This window comes from Mastigoproctus giganteus, chromosome 10, assembly GCF_048544385.1.
Source record: "Mastigoproctus giganteus isolate SK-2022 chromosome 10, ASM4854438v1, whole genome shotgun sequence".
Taxonomy (NCBI): domain Eukaryota; kingdom Metazoa; phylum Arthropoda; class Arachnida; order Uropygi; family Thelyphonidae; genus Mastigoproctus; species Mastigoproctus giganteus.
The window spans coordinates 142,368,875-142,386,540 of NC_143584.1; the positions used below are offsets into that span (position 1 = coordinate 142,368,875).

Here is a 17,666-nt window from a genome sequence, read left to right on the forward strand (position 1 = left end):
GGTGGGTAGCAGTAATCCCAGATGTTTAGATGTGCAGGATAATGTTCAAGAATGCCTTCAGTCAATGGGTAGTTGATTGTTGGAACAAACGTCCTTTTAGTGTCGTAGGTGTGGGTAGTTCTAATAAATTCAGGCAAACATTTAGATGTGATGGACAGGTATATGGAAGTGCTGGTCTTTTTATTATTATTATTATTTTTTTATTTTTTATTTTTTTGATTCTCTATAAGCTTGCTTTTTTTTTTTTTTTTTTTTTTTTTTCGTTTCCACTAATACTAAAGTTTCCAATCCCCGGGTTTATTTTTTTGGGGTTTTCACCCGGCAAACCAACCTTAAAAGTCACTCCTTAATAAACACAAAACATGTAACTTGAGTTTTTGAGGTGATGATCAAATATACCACGTTGGGGGAAATTGAACAGGTTCAGAATTTTCTTCCTTTGGTAGCATGCAACACATCTCAATGAACAATTCTCTACAGGATTCGTGTTAAAACCCAGAGTTTTAGGTGCACTTATAGAAGACATTGTTGGGGACTAATGGTTGATAGGAAATGAAATAACAAAATATTCTTTTCTTTCCTAACTGAGGATGCTCAGCCTCCTTGTCTTTGTCTAGAGCAGTCCGGTTTTAAATTTATTTGATAACACAATCTAAAGTGGCTTCAGAAATGTCTGTAAATAAATAATAAATATATTGAAAAATTAAAAAAAAAAAAAAAAAAAGAGTGGGATGGGTATGAATAAAAAATATATAGAAAGTACCTTTAGTGAGTACTTAAAATATCAAGTTCCATTTTTCATAAAAAAGTTAAATAATAATAATTTCTTTATTGAACCCTAAAGATCAATAAAGATAGCCTTTTAAAATTGACAAAAGTTTAGGGTGTATATAGCAGAGAAAAAAAATACAGACACTGACAACAAATCAGTCACTAATGTATTTTTCAATTACTATATAACCCCACCTTTAGTACAAATAACTTTATGAATTCTTGTTGGTAGGGATTCAGCTAGTCCCCTTAAATAGTTTATATGAATATTAGACCATTCTGAAATCAGTTTTATTCATATTCTTTTTGAGGTTTTGTGGAATGCAGTTGTTTTATTTTCTATTCAAGATAGTCCCATACATTCTGTAGGACTTAAATCAGTATCTCCCCACTGTAGAATTTAAATCTGATGACTTGGCTGATCAGATTTACTTACTACTTTCTTGTAGTCTTCATGCGAGTTTAAAACAGTTAGAGGCCCTGTGAACAGGAGTATTAAAATCATGAATTTCCATTGAATGTTCAACAAGGCAAAAGCTGATCATCCAGAATATTTGCATAGGCAGCCCAATTCATTCTGCTTGGTATTTCAAGTATAATAGTTAAAACATCTGCAAAGCATCACTGACCCACCTTCAGCTGATACAACACTTTGCACATAGTCTGGATGAAATGCTGCACTGTCTCCTGTGAACTTGGTGCCTAGCATCATTAGAGTATATGCAAATTTGGATTCGTGATACAATATCACAGCAGTCCAGTCATCAGCAATCCAGTTTTTATGCCTTTTGGTGCATATTAGCTGGGCTTCTTTATGCACAGCTGTTTTTTTTTTTTTTTTGGTCTTTTTTTTTGGGGGGGGGGCCCTACTCCAGATATCCATGTTATACAATCCTATTTGCAGTGTTTGGCTGATCCTTAGTGAACTTTTGTAACAGTTCTCTTATTTAAGTTTTTTTTTTTTTTTTTTGTTTACTGTAATATTTGTCACTGAACATGATCGCTTGCCACTGATTTATGGTTCAATTTGGCTCACACCATTCCTTAAAAATATTATCATTGATCTTTTTGAAACCCCAGAAAATTCAACTACATTCTTTAAGAGGAGAATGTTCTTTAGACCTACCAAGTGCTATCTTTTCTTTGTGCCCCAATTTTCATGGTGAAACTTCTTGCTTCTTGTAAATAGAGAAAATAGGTTAACACTATACTCTAAGTGTAGAAGATACATGTTATATGTCCTAAATACCACAAGTGACTAATTTTTTGTTTGGTATCTGTATCGTTTAAGGATGGTTTAAGTTTAACTTAGACATTCACATGCAGAATATATACCACAAGGCAAATTGCTGCTATGGATAAGGGGATGGTTGAGTGGCAGAAGACAGAGAGTGGTAATCAATGGACACTTCTCAACGTGGACTAATGTTATTAGTGGAGTTCCTCAGGGTTCAGTGTTGGGTCCGTTGTTGTTTTCGGTGTTTATGAATGATATTGATGATGGGATATCAAGTTTAATGTCCAAGTTTGCAGATGATACAAAGGTTGGCAGGGTTGTTAAGGACACCACTGACGCTATGCTGTTGCAACAGGATCTGGAAAGGTTGAACAGATGGGCTGTGAGGTGGCAAATGAAGTTTAACATTGACAAATGTAAAGTACTACATATGGGAAACAGTAACCCCAGAGCAATGTATCAACTCTGCAGTACTAAATTTTCTGTTTATACTCCGGCACGACAACCAAGTCAGTAGAGTTTACAATAAATCGTCAATACAAATATTTATCGTATTTAGTAGTCACGGGCTTGAACCCCGGTCCACTCAAGGAACGCATGCTATGCACTCTCGCTCCTGACCACTGGGCTACGTCGTGTTGGAGAATGAAAAGGACCTGGGGGTAATTGTGCAGGCAGATATGAAGTTCTCTGAGCAGTGCAGACGAGCTGCAAGAGTAGCTCATGGTGTCTTGTCAATGATATACAGGAATTTTTCTAGCAGGGATAAAGAGGTGATTATTCCCTTGTATAAGGCAATGGTTAGGCCACATCTTGAGTACTGTATACAGGTCTGGAGGCCTCATTTCAAGAAGGATGTAGAGCTGCTGGAACGGGTACAGAGAAGGGCAACAAGATTAGTGAATGGAACAAAGGGTTGCTCTTACGAAGAAAGGCTTAAGTTTTGCAAATTACACAGTCTGGAGACTAGGCACCGGCGAGGTGATCTGATAGAGGTGTATAAGGCTTTGAATGGTGTGAGCATGCTCAATGCCAATGGGATTCTTCATCTTGCTCAGAATAATCAGCTCAGAGGGCATAAATTCAAATTGAGGAAGGACGGATGTCGGATAGATGTGCGGAAATTTGCCTTTGGCCAGCGGGTGGTTGGTTGGTGGAACCGACTTCCATCACTTGTTGTTGAAGTTGATAGCCTAAACAAATTTAAGGCTCAACTGGACAGGTATTTCGAGCAAACGGAGGGGTGAAATGGGAGTGGTGTGTGTTTTTTTTTTTTTTTTTTTGGCTGATGCTGAATAAGCTTGCTTTCTTGCATCATATGCCTCTACTAATGCTAATACCACAAGTGACTAATTTTTTGTTTGGTATCTGTATCGTTTAAGGATGGTTTAAGTTTAACTTAGACATTCACATGCAGAATATATAATTCTGTGATATTGCAATCAGGTTTCAGTATAGACTCATTCTCTTAGGTGCCTCCGTAGCTAGGTGGGCAGGAGCAGCAGTGCAAATACGGAGGATGTGGAAAGGTCAGGGAATGACCACCCCATATCCCTTGAGCAATATGGCCTTAGATGCTAATGCTCCTAAAAACCAAATAACAACTACAACTCATTCTCTTATCAAAGTTGTTAGGGATGTTAAAGCTTCTTGATGCCTATCTCATCATGAAGGACACATTAGTGTCCTTCATGATGAGATGGGCATCATGAAGGACACATTAGTGTCCTTCATGATGCTCTTTTGGAGATCCTAGAGGAAGGTGATGCCTGCACCTATAGGGAATGCGTGGTGGTGTCCACTACTCATCTCTGGCAGTGTGGTGACATACAGTTGCTGCATAAAATGCATTGTCCTTGAGTAAAAGTCAGCTCGTTGTCTTACCAATTCACTGTTTTCTCCTTATATCTTTGAAGTAATTTCTCAAAACATTACAATAATAGATAGAATCTTCAGTTCATTTCTTTCTCTCCCCCCATTTCAGGATATTGTCTCATTTCAAAACTTCAGTTTGTTCCAATTGTAAAATTCAAGTCAACTTTGAATTAACCATGTGTAAGGATATTTTGTATTGTTGTGCATAAGATGTGCCATATATGAATTTAGTGTGGTTATGTATCCTTTAAATATTACATCCTAGTGAGACTGACAAGATGGCAACAAAAGGTGTAAAAAATATGAAAATCAAACAAATAACAGTTTTTTCTTTTCTTTGTACACTCTTCTTGGATATAAAGAAAGTGGGTCCTGTGAGTGATGGGTGCAGATTTAATATTGCGTACCTGCATTTTTTTTTTGATAGGTTTTAACAATCAGATGCCATGGTAATGGAGGAAACATTGTGTATTAAGTAGTTTGGGTTTTTAGTTTTTATGTTATATATGAATGTTTTTGAGATGGCAAATAGGGACTTTATTTAATATTTAGTCACTGGAAGGGTTAGTGGCAAGGATCTTACTAAGGCTTATTTTTGAATTACTATTCTAGAGAATAGCATAATATAAAAAGGGGGTGACAGGTAGGTGAGGGTTTACGTAATTTTTTTTTACAATTATTTTTTGCATTTTTACAAATTGCAGTGTGTGTGTTTGAAATTTATAGTAATTGCAATTTTTTAAAGTATATTTCTTTTTCCTAAAATTTTTGTTCAATGTTTCTTCCTTATAGCAAGAATATGAGAAAAAGCTGATAACTAAAGAGGAAGACTGGAAAGCAAAACTTGAAGATATTGAAACAGATTGTCAGAAACAGTTATCTAAAAAGGTTATACATATAAAACCCACCAATTAGTATTTTTGTATTATATTCTGTGTAATTGCATTTGAAATGAATATATTTTAGTGGTTACCTTGAGGTAGAGCTTGATATTAGCATGTGCTTTACAGTTTGCAATTGGTTTTTTCCAATTATATCTTATCACTCTGACATAGTGAGACTAGATATGCTTGTCATATATTTAAGGTTTCGAAACACACTACTTGAAAACTCAGTAAAAAAAAAAAGGTCAAGTGCAGCCATTATCAACCCACTGCAGGATGGAAGCCTCCTCAATAATTCATGCTGAGGGAAATGGACCATAATCTGCCACGCTGGTCCAGTGCGGGTTGGCAGTTCGACCGTATTCAGCAATCAGGGGCTTGAACCCCGGTCTACTCAAAGAGCGTGTGCTACTGCACTCCCGCTCCTGACCACTTGGCTACAGAGCCCTATGGAAAACTCAGCAGGACAACAAATATCCTACTTTGAGAATCTTTGAAAAACATTTAAGAATCATATTATAACATATGATAACTATCAGCTATTATTTATTGGAGGTTATTAAACTAAAATTTATTATACTTTAAAAATGTATATTTTTAAGGTTATTGCTATTATATTTTATTACCTTGTATAAAGTAAGCAGCTTGACCACTGATTTTCTTCCATTAATATACTGTTTTCAAAGTTGGTACTATGTAAATTTTTCAAATGGACAAAAATGATCTACCAAGCTGTTTTAAATAACTGAAAATATGAGTGTTGGGTTGAGCGGCCACAGTTACTGATGTAGAGGATTACTAAAATTGTGGCAATATTTAGAACTGTAGTTACAATTTTTTTATTCTCATAAAATTGAGATTGTTTAATATTATAATTATTTTAGACTACTGTAAGATTTTGAAGGGAATCAAATAAGAGCAACAGAAATTTTTGATATTATACTGAATTTAAAAATATAATCGCTTCATAGTTAAGCAAAAGTTTTACACTGTTTTGGGTTTCTGAATAAACATGTTCATAATTGTACAAAAATTAAAAACATGTCTTAAATTATAAATTTAAACGTCAGATTACTGACTCTGTTTAGTTAGTAGCAGTATTCTGTCTATTTTTGAGGTGTTTTTTTTTTTTTTTTTTTTGTTCAGCAATTTTGTTTAAAATAAAACATTGAAAAGTAGAAAAATTTGAAGCATTACTAACCAAAAATGTTAATTTATATTGTTCAGAGATCCAACATTTGCTAATCATCATATGATTTAGTAATCATTTTATGTATCAGTGAGTGGCAACAGACTTCGTAGAAAAAAATTATTTGCAATTGTGAATTTAAGATAGCATGAAATAACATTAAGTAATAAAAGTCATTTCTGGTATTGACTTAAAAGTGAATATATATATATTTAAATAATGGCTTAAAATTTTAACATAAAGAAAATAAATAAATAAATATTAAGCTATCATTAGAGGCAGCAAAATGCACCTCCTCCACATGAAGCCCAGATATATCCGATAATTCAAAATAAAACAACATAAAACATAAGCCAGTAGTATGGCAAAAAATGTAGAGCGAAAAATTAACATAAAATAACGTAAAAATAAACAAACAGGGAGGGGGAAGTAAAGGTAAGATATAAACAGTAGCCGATAGTCCCCTATATAATTTAGCACTTTAATTCCAATTAATAAAACCGATATAAAATTTAAAATAATGCCGATTATAATATGATTTAGCGGTACCCCACTAGAAGGTACTAGTTCCGAAAAACGTGAAATATCACCAAAAGAGGGGTTAAAAGAACTACTGAAAGAAAAACAAAACATTTTGTTTTGTTTTTCTTAAAGTTTGATGCAAACTTTCTGCGACCAGTCCAATCTTCTTAAAGCGTCTTCATTGGCAACAGTAAACAACTTCGGAGATATTGTGTCTCCTTGTCAAACTCCTTTCTCAATTTTAAATATGCTACTGCCTTTGTTTAGGCTAATAAAGGAGGTAGTGTTCACATATGTTCACATAAGGCGGCCGCCGTAGCTGAGTGGCCAGGCACGCGGGTGCATAAGTACCCGCGTGCCTTGAGTGACCGGGGTTCAAGCCCGTGACTGCTAAATACATTGCTGTTTCTTGTATTCCGTCTATCTTGTGAACTTCTCTGACCGTTTGGCCAGAGAAGTTCACAGAAAATTTATTTTATTTATATATTTTCTTCAAAATCATAATATATAGGATATCTACGCCTTGTCTTTTCAATGCCCAAAACATTGCCTTATGCTGTGTGGGGTCAAAGCTGAACTAGACAAACTTTCAGAGTGAATGAATGGTGAAACAGGAAGGTGGGGTTTTTTTTTTTTTTTTTTGGCTGATGCTATATCTTGCTTTCTTGCATCATATGCCAATGCTAAATGCTAAATTCCTTTTCATAATCCACAGATGCCAGGCATAATGGTGTTTTATATTCATTCGCTTTTTCCATTATCTGTGATATTATGTGAAGGTGATCTATAGTTGAGAATCCTCTTCTAAAGCCAACTTGCTCTTTCGGTTGATTCTCATTAAGTATTCTTTCTAATCCACTAGTAATAACCCTTGTAAACAACTTTTAGGTGGGACAACAAGTCCCACCTAAAATTGGTCTATAATTTCCAATTTCTGATTTATATCCTTTTTTATAGAGCAAAATTATGATTGCTTTATTCTACTCCTTAGGCTTCATGCTTTTCCTAATGTATTTTTTGAAGAGTCTTGTCAGTTTCTTTGTCATGTCTCTTCCTCCTAATTTTATCAATGCTACAGTTAACTTCATCTTCATCCTGGGGCTTTTTGATCTTCATTTTCTTCAATGCATGTTCTACCTCATTTGGAAGGTTATCGGGTGTGTTGTATGTGTTGCTGATATGTGAATCTATCTTCCTCACTGCTGAGATCATTCCCTTGATGCTTAAATAATACTTTATAGTAGTCTTCTGCCATTTGAATTATGCCTTCTCTGCTATTTGAATTATGCCTTCTCTGCTATTTGAATTATGCCTTCTGTGCTATTTATAGGTACACCATTACTGTTCTTCAGATTTTGTATCATTCGTCTTTCTGTATAACTGCTCATGATTGCTGATTTAAATCCTTTGTTTTTCCTTAATGCTTGTTCTACTTTTCTTGTTTTTTTAAGCTTATGTCCTTTCAGAGTCTCTTTCTAATGGCTTTGCATAACTCAGTATATTCAATTTTGTCTTTTGTCAATGTTTATTTTGCTTTTCATTTGTCATCTTCAGTTCATCATGACAAGTGTTTCTTGACTAATTTTTTTCTTCTTTGTATTTCTTTTTACCTATAGGTTTCTTGGGTTTTATCACTTTCAGAAAGTTATATTCCTCATTGATGTGTTGGTATTGAAAGGTCTGCAGAAGCTCAAAGTTGTTCCTAAGCTCCAGTATATACTGCTTTTTCTCCTCTTCTGTTATATCAAAGACTGTATTTTTTACTCGAGTCAGTTTTTTCCCTTTCTTTTCTGACATTTATACCAAGTGTGCATCTTACCATTCTTTGTTCGCTTCCAACATTTACCTTGTTTAGGATAGTAACATCATTCATCTTCTGTTATTGAGGATGAAGTCAATTTCATTAGTTGTTAATCCATTTGGGCTCTTCCATATCCACTTTCTGTTCACACTTTTCTTGAAAAAAGTGTTGATTACTGGCATTCCTCGAGATTCTGCAAATTCCACAAGTCTTTCACCTCTTTCATTTCTTTCACCAATTCCAAAATTTCCTGTAGTTTCCATTTCTGTGCTATTTTGCCTCTTTCCAACCTTAGCATTGAAGTTTCCCATGATGATGGTGTAATGAGTTTTATGTTCATCTAGAAGTCTCTTAATTTCGGTGTACATTTCTTCAACATCATGGCCTAATGTTGGTGCATATATCATTATAACCTCTGGTTTGTACCTCTTAAAAATCCTTTGACGCCCTTGGTAATGTACTTTTGAATTCCAAAATGTTGTTTTTTATATCTTTATGGACCAGAAAGCCAACTCCACATTCACTATTTTTACTGTTTCCATTGGTGTACAGCAGATTTCCACTTGAAAGACTCGTGATTCATTTCTTCTTCTTTCAGTCAAGTTGATGATATTCAAATTCACATTTTCTAATTCCTTTTCCAGTTTTAATATCTTATCTTCACTGATGAGCGATCTTACATTGTAACAGGCCAAGTTCAGTTTCCCTGCATGGCAGCCTGGTCATACCCAGAGGTTCTTTGCACCCTCTGCTTCCACTATGATCCTCTCACTGCAGTAAGAGGGAGAGTGAAAGCACTGGGGACTGAGGGCCATATATTTCATTGTGTTGTCATATTTAACCCCGCTTGTGTTCTGCACTTTTTAAGCTTACTTTTTAATTGTAATTTGACACCCGGCCTCGCGATAGAAACTAATTATTTCTGAAATTTCTACTCAATCTACAAAATTGAAACTCTCAATATACATAAACAGAATTTTTTTTCTTTGATTTCCTACCTTTAAAGTTCAGCAAAAACTATTAATTAACTCGAAAACAGCAAAAATATACGATCATATGGATTTTTATAATTATGAATGCAAAAAACAGTTGGCAAATTTCTTTTGATTTATATAATGCATCACTCCATACGTTTAAATTTACCGCGCAATTTACTTGAACGAATCAACTTATACAGAGCCATAATTGACCTTGAAGCAAGTCCGTCACACTTACCAAAGTGACTGATGTAATTCCATGTCCACGTTAGCAAGGTGACTGACCTAGCCAACAGAGAGAAAAAAAAAAAGTACACAACTGTTTCTTGGCATAAGAAACTAACAGAAAGAACTGCAACGAATTGTTTTTGAAAAACAAAAATATCATATTCTTCAATATGTATTGTATCTCCTAACATAAAATCAAAGAAATTCATCTATTGGAAGCCACACAGTGGAAAAGAAAAAGAAAAAAAAAAAAAAAAAACTGGCGCAAAACTGATACACAATGCTCATGCATTTTTATACTTTAACAATACTTTGCATTTTTTTTTATACTTTCTAACAATATTTTGCATTTTTACTTTCTAACAATATTTTACATTATAGCTCTGTTACAATGTTTTGCTTTGTTGTTTACGTAATTGCTGTAGCCAACAATATTGGTGTGCAGGAAGTTTCATCACTGATGCTGAAGTTGTAATAATTGAACTTCATCTTAGGATACCGAAGTTCAGAAAAGTCCGATTTTGGTCCCGTTAGGGTTAACAGGACGTTTAAATCGTCCTGTTGATTCCATTAGCCATAATCCGTTAGCTTTATATTGTTTGGCTTCATCCTAGAATGCCAGTCTGGTGCGCATTTGGGAAAAAAAAAAAAAAAAACAATTGGGTATATCTTTTCATTGCAGCTCAGAACAGAAATGCAGACTTAATAACAGTATACAAACTGCATGGTGAATTTTTCCAGCTCCCCTATAAAAGAATTTCTCCCTTGAAACTCTGACGCATTCCCGGAAAGCATTCTCACGGCACACCAAGGAATTATTATTATTGTTATTATTGTTCTTATATTATTTCTCCCTGATTGGGGGATTCCACTCCGTGACGGGTACTGCTACCAAGTATACAGAGTGGTTGTAATGTCTGGTGTTACTGTTGGTCGAGGAAATCTGTGACTATCCTACAGGTGTTCAGGATTGCGACTTTCTGTTGTTCCTTGTAGGTGTTCTCTGGGAGACCTATTGCTGCTAGGCTGCTATGCAGGGTTTTATTATTATTAGCTATATGGTGCAAGGAAGCCTGACGCTTATGCTGCACCAGCCAAAAAAAAAAATTTCCCGAGTTACCCTAAGAGAGAGAGAGAGAGAGAAGGGAATCACCAAGAAAGATAAGAATGATGATATCCAGCTCAGAACCCTGGGTGTGCCAAGCCCATACTCACAAGATGTGAGCCCCTGGGGTTAAATATATTGAAATATTTTTTTTTCTAACAATACTTTTTGAACAGCCCATTAGCTGTAGTTAGCCAGTAATCCGTTATCTACAATATTTTCTAACAATTTATATTGTTAGAAAATATTGAAGTTTTGCGAAGAATACATATTTCAAGAAACAATCTGTTATTCATAACGGATGATTTTTTCTTCTTCTTTTGCGCACAAGTTTAAGAAGTTTATAATGCTGCTATCAATAGATGAATTTCCTTGATTTTGTGTTAGTAGATACAATAATACATTGAAGAAAAGAAATACGGTCTTTTTATTTTTCAAAAACAAATGTTGCAGATCCTTTCGTTGTTTCTTATGGTTAGGTTATATATATACTGTACAAACAGATGCATGATTTCCCTCCCCCCTTTGGAGTACGTGCGGAGAGCTCTGGCGTCATGCGGGAAAGCGTTCCAACGCCAAAGTTTCGCAAACACAGCTCGCGCTCGCTAAAAAAAAAAAACAAATGGAATATCGCATTTCATGTGCCCTATGCTAATTAGGATGGTGGTTAAAAAAAAGAACTGAAAAAGGCCTAAAAAATGCATACTTGATATCACATTTTTGTCATTTGCGTGAAATTCAATAGAAAGTTCTGAAATTTTAAGTGGGAAAAATTCAAGAAAACAGTTCTGGTTCCAGCTATACCGAGTTTCAGCTCTGTAATTAGTGTAAAAATTATAGAATTTATGAATTGTAAATATTTACCCAGAGGACCGTTTCCGGGTTACTGGAGGGTTTGGTCTTTTCCTCTTCAATCTGACCAGGCATCTTGAAGAGAACCACTCTACATATTCGTTGCCATCAAAGTGATGTAACAGGGCTTACCAACTCAGAGGGTATGCATGAATGGATTTTAGGGAGGCAGGCCAATCGGACATCTAAAATGTCTGTTCCCCCTCTAAATCCAAAGAGATACAGAGGCTCAAGGCAGAGCTGAACATATCTTATCAGGAGGCAAGGAAAGCAGTGAAGCCAATAAATAGTAATAAGCTTACTTAAGCTGAGAAAGGAAAATTGCAGGGAATCATTTCATTGAGACACAAACTGATGACTATTCCACCCATTGCACACTATTGAGCAAAAAAAAAATAATCAACTGCCACTCCAATATCAATACCTCCTAGTGCTCCACTTCTACCAATACCAAGTGGGAAAGAGAAGCAAAAAAAAAAACTGGAAGAGTCACCAGCAACCCAAGAAAAAAATGGATATTGAAGTGAGGGAGATACCAGATGACTCAGTCCTTGAACTAGTCACAGATGAAGAATGCTCTCACTCCTTTGGAAGCCATCAGATAGGCTCAACAAATGTAAATAATGGCCACATTTAAATTTCTGCAATGGAATTTCCATGGATTCTGTTGGAATAGTAATGACATCAAGCTCCTCCTTCGTAAGCATGAGCCAACCTGCTTTTGCTTGCAGGAGATGTATTTAAAGGCAAATGAGGACCCTTGCTTAAGTGTTCAATTACAGGTAACCCTCGTATAACACGGTTATTAGGTTCCTGTAAAATGACATGTTGTGCAAAACTGTGTTATACGGGACTAAGAAAAAGTACAAAAAGGGGGGGGTTACTTTCCAAAAGCTAAAAAAAATACTTTTTTGTTAACAAAATGTTGGGATCCTTTGGGATCCTTTCATTCAAGAATATGCATTCAAAAAATAAGATTCTAATTGCTCAGCTAACTTTATGCCCTTCGCCTATGCTTTTTAGTGTAAAATTTGGAAATTTAAATTTTCATCTCCAATATCGTCATCTGAATTGATTTGATTTTACTTCCGATGCCATTTGCACCAAATCCACTATGTCGGCTTCTTTTTCTACCAGTAATTCTTGAATGTCTTCAGTAATGATATCGTTTTTTTATTTTTTTTAGGAGCATCGGCGACTAAGACCATGTTACGCTGTGTGTATTGTCTATAAATTGTGTGTCCTGAGGTCAATTTTCTGTTTTGCTGGACGAAAAATACGAGTTTCCGGGAAAAAAACCATGCTGCCCGAGCCCGATTAACTCAGCCATGTTGTGAAAAAGACCCTTAAAAATTCTTCCCTTCATCGACTGGATTCAAACTAGAGTCTTTTCCAGCCAGTGTTGGGAGGAGGGCAATTCTATCAACTGTGCTACCCATGAGGGCTTCAGCAGTCATATCATCAAAACCTTCCCATCCTACCGCAGTAGCAAGTTCTACTATTGCACTAATTCCGTTTTCTGCCCGTTCGATCATATTTCCTGAATGAACTGACTCTGGCCACACATTTTTCCACACGCATTTAACGTTGATGGTTTTATTTCTTTCAGTGATAAAGCTATGATTCTGATACAGTCCACAATTGAGAAATGTTTCCATGCTTCCATTACTTCAATATATTTGTAATCAATTTTTTCCAAAATTCATTGTAACAATTTTCTAATGGAATGAGTTTTAAAGGTGGATATAATGCTTTGATCTAATAGCTGAATGAAAGAAGTTGTATTAACCCAGTTCAAATGGGGCAGTAGGAACGTAACTTCAACGTTCGCATGACTTGAATCTTTTGGATGGCCTGGTGGCTATCCAATAGTAATAAAACTTTGAAATCTAGATTTTTCCACAAGTTCAATAGCACAGAATGTAAAACGGGAATTTCCCAACAAAATAAAATACAGGGATTTCTCAATTTTTTTTTTTTGACTAGCAAGTCAACAGTAGGAATTCAAAAAGAGTGGAAACATTGAAAAATTGCATCCAACATAATAGCAGGGTTTTCCCCGCACAAAAGTTCAAAAATATCCTGTTATGCGAGATTTACTGAAATTCTCTAACCTTGTTGGAGTGAAACTGTGTTATATAAGTACTGTGTTGTGCGAGGATTGCTGCAATTTATCAATCATGTCAGAGCGAAACAGTGTTGTAGAAGTACCGTGTTATATGGGGGTTGCCTGTATTTGCAAAGACAGGGCTTGGGATGGATCTGCTCATGGAGGAGTTTCCATTCTTGTGGATAACTATATCCCTTTCAAGCTACGCCACTTACCACAAACTTAGAGGCAGCAGCAGTTTGTCCTACAGTAGAATTCCCCTTAACTGTCTGCTCCATCTGTTTGCCACCTGGAAATGAGATCCCCCAGGCAGATGTTGATGATCTAATTTAGAAACACTGTCCCCTTTTCTATTACTAGTGGATTTCAATGGACACAATAGTCTGTGGGATAGTGCTGATATCAACGGAAGGGGTCGGATTATCAAGTGTATGCTCAAACAGTGACTTGGCCCTTCTAAATGTGGGTTCTAACACCTTCTTTCACATGCCTGTCCATACTTTTACTGTAGTTGACCTGCCTGTATGCTTCTCTTCTCTCCTTCCTGTTTGTACATTGGAGGTTGAAGTCTACCTTTATGGTAGTGAACACTTCTCCATGATATCCACCCTTTGTAAAGGGAGACCATGGCAGAAGATTAATTACCCTGACTGGGATGTCTTCAAACATCTTGTATCATTTAATACACCACAGTCAGCAAGGAGACAATTAATTATACTGCAGAGTACCTCACAGAAAGTATCATTCAGCAGCAATCGCAATTTCGAAGACATTGATCCAGTTCCACCATTTTCAAAACCATGGTGAAATGCAGAATTCACAGTAACAAGAAAAGCTCAAAACACATTGTGGGGTATATTTTGTCATTATCCCCCACAGATGACCTAATAGCCTTCAAATGTCTAACATAATGTGCTTTGGCGTACATTACTTTAGATCTCAGAGTCAGAAAGAATTGTTGATCTGCTTTACATCTTTTCATCACCCAGATGGTGTCACTCACTTAAAACTCATATCAGATAAAGTCTGGAAAGTGAGCAGCAGATACAAACTACTCTACATCAATCCTAGAACATAATAATGTGCAATTGTGAACACTCTAAGGGAGACATTTGCTAAACTGTCTACCGAAATATCCTACCCCTCTTGAGTTACTGGCCCTCAAACAAAAACTGAAATGTAACATTTGAAGTTGTCTTCAAATAACTGTGAAGCATAAAATCAGCATGACACAGTAGAGAAAGGAAAGTGGCAATATTTCTGACCCAGGCAAGTGCTCTTGCCATATGATGTTCATTATGAGATGATTAAAGGCATGATACAAATGTTGGCAGGATTGTTAATGATAGTAAAGACAGTATGCTACTGCAACAAGAACTAGAAACGTTAGGCAGATGGGCTGAGAAGTGGAAACTGAAGTTTTACATTGGCAAATGGAAAGTACTGCATATGGGTAGCAGTAACCCAAGAGAAACATACCAACTGTATGGTACTACACTCAGGGAGGTGGAGAATGAAAAAGACCCAGGGGTAATTATGCAGTCAGATATGAATTTCTCTGAGCAGTGCAGATGGGCTGGGCTGCCAGAGCAGGTCATGGAATTTTGTCAATGATATATAGGAATTTTGCTAGCAGAGACAAGGAGGTGATTATCCCTTTGTATAAGGCAATGATCAGGCCACACCTTGAGTACTGTATATAGGTCCGAAGGCCCCATTTTAGGAAGGATGTAGAGTTGCTAAAATGAATACAGAGAAGGGCAGTAAGATTGGTGACAGTAACAAAGGGGGTGTTCTTACCACTTAGAGCTTAAGAAAGGCTTCAATTTTTTTTTTTTTTTTTTTAACACCCTAAACACGAGAGGTATGAGGACTTATAGTACTTAGTACCATGCATGGGTTGGAGGCTGAGAAGATGAAAGAAGATATTTGTTGACATTAGACTTGAACTTCTGTAGATTGTAATTTTCAGGAAATATGTATGAAGAAAGGTTGTTCCAGAAAACGGCAGTTGATTGAATAAACAAGGAAGATGAAAAGTTGGTTCTGTGAATTTGAAGATGGATGTTGCCTGGTAGCGGCATGTATTCGGACTGTTTTGAAAGAGAGAGTGGGAATTATAGAAGCCAATTCAGAAGAATAGTGCCCATGGAAGTATCTGTAGAAGAGGCATGCAGCAGAAACGGTACATATATGAGACAGAGAGTGGAGAGACTCTGTTAGAGATGACTCATTAATTAACCTAATTACCCTCTTCTGAATGGAATCTAGAAGCCTGAGAGAGGTTTTGGGAGCACTGCCCCAGATGTGGGAACAATATTCCATCGTAGGGCAGATTTGCGATTTGTAGAGAGAGTGAATAGCTATTTGGAAGAAAAGTAATGCCGAGAGCAAAAGAGAAAACCGAGTTTTTTAGATGAGAGGAAGCAATATTTGTGATGTGCTTGTGCCAAGAATTAGATGTTAGAATAATCCCCAATAAGAGATATATCATCTTGCTTAGAAATCGGAGTGTCACCAAAGATGAGCATAGGAGCAGAAGAATCCTTTTTGCAAGATAAGACAAGACTGAGTTTTAGAAGGATTGAAATCAACTAAGTTGTCTTTGCCCCACTGGAGAATTACCTAGAGATCGGCATTTAAGGAATTAGTAGTGGATATTCAAGAAGCTGAAGCTGATTGAGCAGGGCAAGGTTTCTCAAAATGGGAAGTGGAATGCAATGCACTATCATCGGCAAAACTATGGATAGGATTTCCAGTCAATGGAAGAAGGTCATTAATATACAAGATAAAAAGAGTGTGGGAAAGAACTGAACCTTCTGGGGACCAGCATTAGTGGAGAAGTTAGAAGACAGAGAGCCATCTACCATCACCCTCAGTGAGTAGTCAGAGAGAAAACTGGATAACCAATTATAAAAGGCGGCAAAGAATAGTTGTAGGTTCAGGAGCACAAGTTTTGAGAACAAGTGGAGAAATGTCATCGGGACCTGGAGCTTTCTTAGCATCAAGGTTCGTCAAAATCCTTCTGATATCCTTTTGACGGAAGACCACAGGAGGCATTGAATGGAGCATGTTGGGAATGGTGGGAGGTGTTTTACCAAGATCATTAATACATGAGTTGGAAGAAAAATGGGATGCTAGCAGGTCAGCTTTATCCCTGGCTGAAGTGACAACAGAACCATCTGGTTTGGACAGAGGTGGGAGCAGAGATGGGCAAAAGTTGTGGCATCAAGATTCGTCAAAATCCTTCTGATGGAAGATCACAGGAGGCATTAAATGGAGCGTGTTGGGAATGATGGGCGATGTTTTACCAAGGTCATTAATTCAAGAGTTGGAAGAAAAATGGGATGCTAGCAGGTCAGCTTTATCTTTTGCTGATGTGATAATTGAACCATCTGGTTTTGACAGAGGTGGGAGCAGAGATGGACAAAAGTTGCGGCCAATAGCTTTGGCAAGAGACCAGAATGCTCGGCTATCATTAGGGCAAGAAGAAAGTTTTCTACTCTTAGCCTCTTCAAAATCTAGTTTTGACTGATTAATAACAGCTTTACAATTTGTTTTGAGCTTTGGTGTAGGCAGAAAATGAAACTGAAGAATTGGAAACAAGCCAATTACGATATGCATCATTCTTCTCCTGAATGGCCTTAGCACATTTATTGGAAAACCAAGGTTTAGATAACAGACGAGATTTTAAATGGAGTGTGGGATAAAGGATTCCATTCCTACAAGAATAATTTCACTGACACGATCTGAGCAAACGTTGACATCAGAAGTTTTGAAACAGTAATCCAACCAAGGAAAAGAAATCTTGCAGGTCATCCCATTTTGCATTCTTGTAATGCCAAACAATATGAGGTTGGGAATAGCCATGAGATAAAGGCTCCATTGGAGAAGAGACAATCACCAAGTTGTGATCTGAGGTGCCTAAAGGACCGCTCGCTTTGAACTTGTACTTAGAAGGGTTGTTTGTGAGAAAAAGGTTAGGCATGTTGGCTGTATGGTTAGGATTGTCTGGTATTCTTGTAAGTAAATGAGTTGTTGTTTTTGGTTTTTAGGAGCATTAGCAACTAAAGGCCATATTGCTCCGGGATATGCGGTGGTCATTCCCTGACCTT

At 36.5% G+C, this 17,666-nt stretch overlaps 1 protein-coding gene across 3 annotated transcripts in view; it reads left to right on the forward strand.

The window, feature by feature from the left end:
* LOC150079328 (uncharacterized) overlaps positions 1-17,666 on the forward strand; it is a 486,833-nt gene that overhangs the window by 191,960 nt on the left and 277,207 nt on the right. For all 3 annotated transcript variants that reach the window (XM_090382736.1, XM_090382738.1, XM_090382737.1), the window contains exon 11: positions 4,676-4,771. In XM_090382736.1, coding sequence (XP_090238862.1) covers positions 4,676-4,771 — 96 coding nt within the window. The remainder of the gene's footprint in view (positions 1-4,675; positions 4,772-17,666) is intronic.